Below are 11,836 nucleotides of genomic sequence, written 5' to 3'. Positions count from 1 at the left end.
GCTATCAGTTTTGCGGTCCGGGCACGCGGCTACAGAAGCGATTAGCCAGAGGCGATCGAGGTATCAACCCATTGGACGCGGCCGTGAACACGATATTGCATACTCTCAGAACAACGATCTCACCGAGAGACACGTGGCGCATAAGGTACTCGCCGAGAAAGCGCGAATTAGCATCGTTACGAGAGATTTGACTCTCGGTGAAAGAGCCGTCGCCACAGCTGTCTAGGCAGCGATGAAAGCCAAGACGAAGCTCGATATGGGTCTGAAGACGACGAAGACGAAGAAACGGATACTGAGTGGTGGAGCGGCTGGCGTAGCAAAGATGGTGAACGACGGAAAAGCCTCGCAACAGTTGCAAGAGATGTTACGTCAGAATCGCGCCATGGAAGGTCACGGACTGTATCTCGCTCAATACAAACGCGGACGAGGAGTTTCAAGGAGGAAAAAAAAACGTCAAGGAGACGCTAAAAATGCCAAAGGGCGAATCTACCGACGTACAATTGCTGCAACTGGCAAAACGTATGCGCATTCCATACTTTAGAGGTGTTTTCATGCGTGATTCGCTACCGATCGGTGGTATATATCAAAACGAGAGCAGCATCGTAAATTTGGATAACGCTAAAGGACCAGGTACTCATTGGGTGATGTACGCAAAGAGGGGGAATCGCGCTATATATTTCGACAGTTTCGGCAATCTTCGACCACCGAATGAATTGGTGCGATATTTCGGGCGGAACGTGACGAAGATACAGTACAATCACACACCTGTTTAAACTTACGATCAGAGCATCTGCGGACAATTGTGTCTGCAGTTTCTCCGAACGGTCGATACATGCGAATTTAAAGACAGACATTGCATTATTTAACTCAGTATTCGTTAAACAGTTTTGTCGATATGTCTATGACATTCACGCTGACTGGGAAGAGTAGCGTCCTCGCGGCAAACTACTTTCGCGCCATAGATTTGAGCGACGATGAATACGAACTCGGTCTAGCGGATTTTGAGACTTATCACACGATATCGAACGTGAATTCCTCGAATAATAAATTTTACTTTGGTAAAGATGACGCGAAAATTATGATTCCTGAGTTTTTGAAACATGTAATTTCACGGAGACGTCCGCGACACGCTGTTCGTGATGACGCTAAAAATACATTGACAATGGTGATTTTGAAAATGGAGAATACCCGATAGTGCTCCGCGCTAATTACAATACTATGAGAAGTGAGAAAATGCGCCTACAGAATAAACTTTAGCAAGCCCAACAACATTGGAGCATTGCTGGGATTCTCGAACCGTATACTGCAGCCGCGAAAATGATACGAGTCGGACATGTCGATTAACATTATCAACATAAATATTATCCGCGTAGAGTGTAACGTGACCGCGGGCGCGTACAGCAACGGCAAACTCGTTCATACGATACATGAATTTTCACTGAGGGTACCATCAGGATATAAGATATCGGAAACGCCGGCACAGATCATTTACTTGCCGATCATCGCGCGGAACATTACGGATTTAATCTTACGCGTTGTCGACCAGGACGGACGATTGCTCGATTTTCGAGGAGAGGAGATCACCATTAGATTGCATGTATGACGGCGATAGCAATAACCTACGTGTGCTGCGCATGAGATGCTCGTGTTGAACGGATCAAAAGACGCGAGAGATAACACAATCTTTACGAGGCCAGCGACAACAACGTCAACATTTGCTAATATCCAATCAGCAGGTTGCGCAAAGAAAAAGAAACTCAATACATTGAACGTTGCGTTTTTACAATCCTTAGGATTCGCGGTGCGAAATATCTGAACAATGACCAACATCCTCAACATCGGAGAAGATTGCAAAACGCATCGTCAAGATTGAGACTCACACGTACAACCCGTTCGCCAACGCCACGTTCGGACACAGTGATGAGATAAGAATACCCATACAACAACAGGATCTGTATACGTTGCCGTTTGACAGTTTTCTATACATCGAAGGTGAATTAAAGATAAATAGACCAGCTGAAGGATCTAATGTGATATTGGAAAATAATTGCGTCGCATTCATGTTTGATGAGATTCGATACGAACTCGATGGCGTGGAGATTGATCGCAACAGAAACGTAGGAGTAATAACTGCGCTAAAAAACTATGTAACGATATCATCCGATAGAAGCGTGATTATGAGAAACGCCGGCTGGAGTGAACCGACTATTGTGAATGGATACTTCAATTTTTGCATACCGCTTTACATGCTATTGGGATTTCGCGAGGATTACAGACGCGTGGTGATTAATGCTCGTAATCATCGATTGTTCTTGACAAAACGAATCGATCAAGAGCGCAACCATGGATGTAAGATTGGAATTTGAGTGTAAGGAGAACGTGCCGATGAATACCATTGCGTACTGTCTCATCATACATGATCGTGTGATCCAGTACAACCCGTTGACCAACGTTGTACGCAAAATCATCTAAGTGTTTGCATCAATTTAGAGAGGGGGAAAAGGAGCAGGATATAAATCAAAGTGTTTTGATATGGTTGTAGAGTTTTCTCATTCCTCTCGACTGACTCACATCGAAGAGAGATTTCATCATGTCTGTACCAACCTTTGTCGATCTGCAAGGATTCATTGTTTCGAACAAATTTATTGCAAAGGAAGTGGCAGTACTGAAAAGGGGAACTGTTCTCGCGCACTACATTTTTAAGAGTCCTGTACCATGGTATCTTCTTACAAAATCTGAGAAAACTCGGGCTTTATGGTTGATGATGAATCATCATGGACTGCATTGGGAGGATGTAATCGTTGCGTACAGCATGGCGAAACGATTGATTACAACGGCTGTGATTGAAGATGATGTAATGCAGTCTACTGTATATGTTAAGGGATGTCAGAAACGAGAATGGTTGGCTGATATGCTCGGTGACGATGCGAGAGAAAACTTAATCATCGAGACCTTGGATGCTGATTACGACGATATCGAGTCCCTAAATAATCTAGATGTTAAGAACACTATGCGATGTGGAAAACATGTTAAGAATTGTGCATTACAAAATGTATTCAAAATATTTAACTGGTGGTCGCAACGCCAGAAAGAATTGCAAGATTTGGAAAAATAAAATATTTAAACATTGATGTTTTATCTCTTATTCCCCTTTTCCAATCCTTTGCTCGCGAATCGTTACTAAGAATTTTTTTTTTCTGAGCGCCATTTTCCCTTCTCCTAAATTTCATAGCACATTAATCTCCCACCACATTTACCCCCATTACTTTAAAAAAATAAGCGTCATGTATACTCGATTAATTTCTTTATATGATCAGTGTCGCGTTAACCGTTCGTACTGGTGGTTTCACTTTAATAACGTAGAAAAAATGTACTCTACCGAAAGAAGCAGCGTTGTCGGCAGACATGTGAATAATTACGTTCCGAGTTGTGACAAAACTCCATCGTTTGAGAACAAATGCGACAAGTAAGTTTAACTTTTTCTATTTTTCTATTTTATATCTTTATATTTTTTACTAATTATATTATTTTTAAACTAATTTTATTTTCACAGCATTTCGTTGGAGCGTCGTGCGGTTCGTATACTAGGCAGACGATACGCATTGACAGCTACCGAATTCAAATTCCTCGAAATTGGTATCAACGTGGGTCCACCGAGTTACGTGGAGATCATTATAGGAGATCATCGAGGAAAGGAACTAATATTATCTCTCGAAACATGGAAAGGACTCTACGAGCAACGTCACAATATTTAGAATTTCCTTCGCAGCGACTCTAAAGGTGTCTACAATTTTATAAACGTTGGCCCGCTAACAGTGCGAATTCATACAATTAACGACGCCAAACTCATAAGTCTCGAATCTTCAAATGTACGCATGATGATGATCGAATCGACGTTACATTGTATGTTCGATCTCGATCCATGCATTGATATAACTTTTGATCGATTGGTTAGAATTACAGAGACGGTCGATGTCAAGTTTACACAATTTTCTAATATCGCGTCCACTGTAACGGATAATAAAGAAGTATCAAATATAATACGCGCTAGCAACGCCTTCAACAAGCATCATCTTATCGATTGCGAGCTGGCAACTTTAGTTTTTAGTCAAAAAAATATGTAAAAGAATAATAAAGAATTTTTTTAAGTTTAAATTATGATGTAATTTCTTTGCACGCATTTCCCATCCGCACTCTCTCTCCCACCCGTAAACAGTTCCCTAGCTATCATACGTATAGCTCCCAATAGTTGTGGGGTCCTTGCGGGGATGATGTCATGTGGGAAAGGGGACTGCGAGGCTAGGGACCGCGAGGCTAGGGACCGAGAGGCTACAACCGCCTCCCCAACAAAAGGGAAGAAGAAGAACGTAGAGGAGGCGGTTAGAGAGGAGGGAGACGCACCCTCGGAGACACCCCTCACAAGCCCGGCTCCTAACCAAGAGGAGCCCATGGAGAGGAGAACTCTACGGGTGCGCACCAAACGGGAAGAGAAAGAAAAGCTTCCCGAGGGTGGAGCTAAAAAGCAGCGCCTTCGGGAAGACATTAAAGATGGAGATCCCGCCGCAATGGAAGTAACGGCGGGAACGGATGCCAATGAACCGGCTCAGGATGGCCTGTAAAGTACTGCAGGCCAACCTGAATCACGCGAAGAACGCCCAGGACCTCTTTGTCCATAATATGGCGGAGAGGGACTGCGGCCTGGGGATCGTGGCCGAGCCGTATTGTGTACCCGAGAGAAACTGGGTACAGAGCGCGGACGGCTTGGCCGCGATCACCCGGAGGAATGCGTCAACGTCTCCCCCGCTGGAATTTCTACAAGCGGGGGAGGGATACGTTATGGCGCAGTGGGGGCCCATCGTAGTTGTGGGCGTGTACCTCTCGCCAAACATCGATAAGAGAAAGTACTGTGAGAGGTTGCACGCCCTTGAGAGGCAAATAATCGGTCGCCATCCCGCCCCGGTCGTGGTAGCGGGGGACTTCAACGCTAAGTCTAGCGTCTGGAGTTCCCCGCGGAACGACTGGCGTGGTGGCGAGCTTTTGAAGTGAGCGGCGCGATGCGGACTCGCTCCCTGCAACACGGGGGGCGAGGACACATGCGTGAGAATGCGGGGCGGGTCCATAGTGGATCTCACATGGATGAATACTCGAACTGGGGCCCTATTCTTGAAATAGCGTATACGTAAGTTGCACATTGCGAATGATCGCACCCGAAAATCCCTAGAACATTATTCTTGACGGTCACAACTGAAACGTATACGCAATTTTTCATTCGCAATGCAACGAATGGGTCATACCATCATATTTTTCAAGAGAAACGTATACGTTTTTGAAGTTCGTTGTCGCTCATGGCGTGATATATGGTTTATCAAAAAAAAAATATATAGTATATAAATAAACATAAGAAATAAAAGAAATATTGGAAATTTAACGAATTTATAAGATAAAGATATAATAAAAGGCTCTGCCCACAATAAAGAAAATAGAATAAAAATAAATATTAAATATACTAAAGAATACAAATTAGGAATAGAGATATTAAATCTAACGCACAATGAAAAATGACAAAACATAATAAAATATAAATATTAGAAATTATGTCATTCAGTCATAACATAACAACCAAAAATATTTATATTTTTATTTTAAACAATATATAGATTTAGACATTATTAACCAAATATAATCTTAACCAAGTAAAAAAATCTGTAATCCCAGAGCAACATTTTTATTATCATGTTTAGTTTTTAATTAATGGGAATTTTATTTATATTAAAGAGAAAAATATATAAACTTTGGAGAAATAGATGCTAGTAGATCTCATTAATTTACGAAGAGATAATTCTAGATAATTTTTAAATTTTTGTGAAAGAGCTTAAAATGATGCAGATTTCTTTTTTCGCTATATTAAAATGACATCAGAAATATATTATAATAATCTTTCTAATTCTTGGTTCTGTTGTACTGGGTGTTTCTGCGACATACACATCAGTATGTCGGGTTGCCTATCTACTTACCGACAGGGGCACGCTTTACTGGGCTCGCAGAATAAAATCTAAATGCAAGTTTGACGGGAAGTGAGGAAAGAGAAATCGGTTTTTATGACTCTAGGATAGTGAACAGTAGTGAAATTTAATAATATAAATAAAATATATATTAAATAATATATATAACATCACATAAATAAAATTTAATAAACAAATTTGAACAAAAATATTTTTAATTTTTAAATTACAATAAATTACAATAAATGTTCAATATGTCCACCATTTTCCTCTAAACATAACGCAATTCTACGCATAAAATTTTCTCTTACTCGTTTTAATATTAGAGGAGTGATTTCTGCACACGCGTTTTTAATTTTATTTTTTAATATTTCCGCATTTTCCGGCAGAGTTTCGTATATTTTATTTTTTAAAAAACCCCACATAAAAAAATCCAAGGGTGTGAGATCCGGAGAACGTGGTGGCCATTCCCGAGGACCATGAAGTCCGATCCATCTCCCGGGAAATTTTTGATTTAAAACTGTTCTTGCCAAAATAGAAGTGTGGGCAGGATGTCCGTCTTGTTGGAACATCATTTCTATTCTATTAGCCAGTGGCACATCCTCAAGAAGTTCATTCAGCCGATGGAGTAAAAAGTTCGAATAATAATGTGCATTTACATTGCCTTGAATAAATTCGGGACCAATGATATGATCCCCTATTATTCCTATCCACACGTTCACAGTCCATCTGCCTTGAACATTTGTTTCATGCAATGTGGATTGTGCTCCGCATAATGATGCTCGTTATGCCTGTTTATGGATCCATCGCTTCCAAAAACTGCTTCATCAGACCAAAGAATATTTTTTAAAAATATGTCGTTTCCGGCATCATTGAAATTCACCTGCATAAATTAGTATGACGACAATTAACAAATAAATGACAACAACGTCTGGTATGTTACTAAAGAATAGAAATAAATTTTTAAATAAACTTACGTGTTCAATAAGCCATTCACAAAAATTTAAACGCCGTGGCATATCACCAAGTATCAGCCTTTGTGTTGTATGCCGTTTAAATGGATGCCAACCCAAAGAATGTTTAATAATTCTATGCACGGTAACATGGTTCATGTTTAAATCTGTGGCAATTGCTCTTGTGCTTGTATGAGGATTTTCCATAAGAGCTTCTTGAACAGCATCAATTTCCTCCTGTCTTCTTTGCGGAACATGGATGGGTCTGGTAGATTTATAAAACTGTCCATTTCTTTTTAATCTTTCGCAAAGACGGTGAAAGAAACCATGATCCACATGTCGTCTATCCGGAAATCTTTGAGCGTAAAGTGCAGCCGCTTGCCTTTGATTATTTCGACACTCGCCATAAATAAGAATCATGTCTGTTAATTCTTCGAACGAATAATGATTTCTTTCAGGTTCCATCGTAATCACTCAATATGACTTTCACGCCATTAACTTTTGTTAAACAAAAGAAAAACTATAGAAACAGAAGCGCATTCCAGATACTCTAACATTTTTCTGTTTTTATTCTTTTTTTATCATCTTTGCAAAAGATTGAAAAGAAATAGACAATTTTATTATAAATCCACTAGATCCATCCACGTTTCGCAAAGGAAACAGGAGATAATTGATGTTGTTGATGAGGCTCATATGGAAAATCTTCATACAAGCACAAGAGAACATGCCACAGATTTGAACATGAGATCCGTTCATAAAATCATTAAACATTCTCTGGATTGGCATCCATTTAAACAGTATATAACACAAATTCCCATACCTGGTAATATGCCACGACGTTTAAATTTTTATAAATGGCTTATTGAACACAAAAGTTTATTTAAAAATATATTTTTATTTTTTTATTACAACATACCAGACGTTGTTGTCATTTACTTGTTAATTGTGTCGTCATACTAACTTACTCAGTTTATACAGGTAAATTTCAATGATGCCGGAAACGATATATTTTTGAAAAATATTTTCCGGTCTGACGAAGCAGATTTTGAAAGTGATGGATCCATAAACAGATATAATGAGCATTACTATGCAAAGCATAATCCATATTGTGTGAAACAAACAAGATGGACTGTGAACGTGTGAATAGGAATAATAGAGGATCATATCATCGGTTCCGAATTTATTCAGGGCAATGTAAATGCACATTATTATTTTGCAAATTTTTTACTCCATCGGCTCCACGAACTTCTCGAGGATGAGCCACTGGCTAATAGAATGGAAATAATGTTTAACAGGATAGACATCTCGCCCACATATCTCTTTTAGCGAGAATCATTTAAATCATAAATTTCCCGAGACATGAATTGGACTTCATGGTCTTCAGGAATGGCCACCATGCTTCTGGATCTCATGCTAATAGATTTTTTCGTGTGAGGTTTCTTAAAAAATAAAGATATATGAAACCCTGCCGGAAAATGCGGAAATTTAAAAAAATAGAATACAAAACGAATGTGCAGAGATTACTCCTCTCATATTAAAATGAGTGAAAGAAAATTTCGTGCGCAGAATTGCTCTATGTTTAGAAAAAAAAATGGTGGCTACATCGAACATCTATTATAATTTATTATATTTAAAAATTAAAAATATTTTTGTTCAAATTTGTTTATTAAATTTTATTTATGTGATGTTATATATATTATTTAATATATATTTTATTTATATTATTAAATTTCACTACTGTTCACTATCCTAGAGTCATAAAAACCGATTTCTCTTTCCTCACTTCCCGTCAAACTTGCATTTAGATTTTATTCTGCGAGCCCAGTAAAGCGTGCCCCTGTCGGTAAGCAGATAGGCAACCCGACATACTGATGTGTATGTCGCAGAAACACCCTGTACATACCATAGGAGGAATAAAGGTGCGTCAGTTTCATTGAAATATCTATGATACCTTTATTTGACGAAGCTTTTATTCTGGATAATTTCAATGGTTTTTTCTTTGGTATTTTTTTTAAATTTGGAATATAGAATTAAATTTATATAAATTAGATAAAACTAAATTAGATTAATAATAAAATTAGCTATTTGAGTATTCACGTGCATATCTGTTAATTTGCAATACTATTTATCTGTAATGAAATAATATTTGTACAAATAAGTAATAAATTTGAAATTAATCTATATAAATAATAAAAAAAAACAGTAAAAACGTTTGATTCAATTTTTTAATTAAATTAAGTTATTTAGTTATTTAGTTAATTTATAAAATGTGTTTATTATATTTAATTACAATTTTATTAATTTTCTTATTTTCATGCGCAGTCAAATTAAACAATCAATTTTTAGTTACAAACTTTTTACATCAAGGTTTCCATAAATTTTGCAGATTAGAAAATTATAAAAAGATATCATTATGTATATGTGTTGTTATTCTAAATGATACATTTTTTATATTTATAGAAATATATTTTTCTAAATATATTTTTCTAAATATATTTTCTAAAAATAAAAACATTGATATAAAATTTCATTGATACACTGAGAGAATTTTCTCTTAGAATTTACCCTGAAAATCGTGGTAGGTAATCGTGAGACAATATGGTATAGAAAGAATTTTATGAGAATTTCTCTGATTAATATTCATCACAATAAAAATAATAATATCTATATCACGAAAAAATATAAAACATGTTTGATTAATTTTACTAAACTGCATAGTAAAATTAATCAAACATATTTTATATATTTTATTGTATAATAATAGATATTATTATTTTTATTGTGGTAAATATTAATTAAAGAAATTCTCAAAAATTCTTGCCATACTATATTGTTTCACGATGACCATTGTTACGTCCTGTGGACTTCACGATTCTTTTCTTTCGGAGAACACAAGGCGATATTCGAAATATCGCAGAGGCACAAATAAACTACGAACTGATAGACGAGGAAATCATATGCCGAGATAATTTAACAATAATAGTAAAGAATCGTTACGTCCTATGGACTCCACGATTCTTTTCTATCGGAGAACACAAGGCGATATTTTAAATATCACAGTCGCGCAGATAAACCGACGATCTGGCAGGCGATGCAAACATATTCTGAAACAACTTTATCGCAAAAGTAACAGAATATATACAGAACTAGAGAAGTATACAGATCAACTCACAAAATTCAAACTGTAACTCATCATATTCTAAGAAGTTAAACTAGTCGACAGTTCTCAAAACAAAACCAACACTTAGGAAGACTAATAAAATTTTAGAAGAAAGACTAACAACGATAAGCGATTCTAAACAATTCTTGGCTGACAGATCGTCGTTATGCGATATCTGCCTAAGATAAGATCGAGAGGGTAATAAACATATCAACCATACTTGATAGCAACAAATTCTCCATTGGTCGAAACGTAAGGGCCTAAACAAAAGCCCTGACCAATCATGATAATTGTAAAATCAAAAGCGACGCTCCCGGGACCTAAAGGGCGTCATTAAAAATTTCCTATTCGTCAGGAAATGTTAATAAACCAATGGAGAGGAGGAGCAAGAAGGTTTATATACCCGTGATATACCTCGGGAGAGCAGATTTTACTCCGAACTTTCGAGCGCAGTTTGCCGTGCACAAGCTATCCGGGCTCGTATTTAGACTCTTCGGACTTTTATACACTTTCAATTTCGAAATCCGGCTTCAACTCAAATTCCGACGTTCGTTAGAGTGCAAGTGAAAGAACATAGTGCAAGTCCGAAAAACCACACAATCAGACTAGAACCCAGCAGCCATTATTAACAAGGCACTCCACTAACAGTAAGTCAAGACACACATGTATAACAAAAAGGGAAAAACATAAAGTAAAATTTTCACCCCGTATCGAAATAATTCTTGGTGCAAAGATCTATGAAGAACTGCCACTGATGCTATCGTCAAAGAAATCAGACAGTTCATCGGCAACGTTATCCGTCAAATCGGAAGACATAGAAGCAGAATACGAAAGGAAGGAAGATAAGAATCAAGAAAGTATTTCCGAGTATAAGATAGAAGTGACGTATGTTGTTAATCCGTCATTGTTCTTCGTCCGGAAAATGGCCTTGAAATCGCAATTCGAACAGGACTTGACGAAATATGGAGATGACATACAAAGTGTAGAGTCGCCGATTGAGCTTGAACTAGATAAAGCCATCTTCTTTATCTCCTTTTGCAAGTCCTATCCTATCCAACCCTAAACCTTTCTCTCCCACTCTTTTCCACCCCGAAAATCACTCAGGATCTCCCGTGATAACGGCGAGATCTGTAATTTCGTCCATCCCGAGAAATAGCTCAGGATCTCCCGTGATAACGGAGAGATTCGTGATACCTTTCCCCTACTCAACATTATTCAGTCTCTCTCTTTCTCTCTCTCTCTCTCTCTCTCTCTCTCTCTCTCTCTCTCTCTCTCTCTCTCTCTAAAATTATACAAGCGCAAATAATAAAAAATAGAATTAATAACGACAGAATAGAAAGAGATAAGTATTCCAAGAATTATTTTGAAATTGCACTCCATCGCCTCGATCGATTTTTCTTATCGTTCGTCATTCTTAGTAGACGATTTAAGCGACGATTTAAACGACACTTTTACTTTACAGATTCTTGTTCTACGCACAAAAATACACAATATTGGTAAGTTTGAACAAAATCGAAGAGGACGGAGCTCTCCTTCAGTTTTACCAAAAATTCATTTTGCAAAATTTTGTTCAAAACGGTATTACTTTGTAAAAAAAAATCGTTAAAAATTTTTTTTTAATATGGATTTGTGTTAGAAAATTAATAAGCTTAAAAACTCATATTTTTTCGTACCTGAGAGCTGATTCCCCTGAGCTATGCAAAAATTTAAAACAGACATTT

The 11,836-nt window shown here is 37.5% G+C and overlaps 1 protein-coding gene and 1 pseudogene across 1 annotated transcript; both read left to right on the top strand.

Annotated features, from left to right (window-relative positions):
- Positions 1 to 232: 232 nt before the first annotated feature.
- LOC145938673 (uncharacterized) lies at positions 233 to 4,124 on the top strand (annotated as a pseudogene).
- A 484-nt stretch (positions 4,125 to 4,608) lies between these two features.
- LOC145938672 (uncharacterized) lies at positions 4,609 to 5,046 on the top strand. The gene has a single exon (XM_083042438.1). It carries the CDS (start codon positions 4,609 to 4,611, stop codon positions 5,044 to 5,046), a length of 438 nt encoding a protein of 145 aa, XP_082898564.1.
- The last annotated feature ends 6,790 nt before the right edge of the window (positions 5,047 to 11,836 follow it).

The sequence above is a fragment of the Prenolepis imparis genome, unplaced genomic scaffold, assembly GCF_030444845.1.
Source record: "Prenolepis imparis isolate NDT839.2.m4 unplaced genomic scaffold, iyPreImpa1.0 SCAF_7, whole genome shotgun sequence".
Lineage (NCBI taxonomy): Eukaryota > Metazoa > Arthropoda > Insecta > Hymenoptera > Formicidae > Prenolepis > Prenolepis imparis.
Note: the sequence above shows the minus strand (reverse complement) of the source record. Positions and strands in the feature narration are given on the sequence as shown.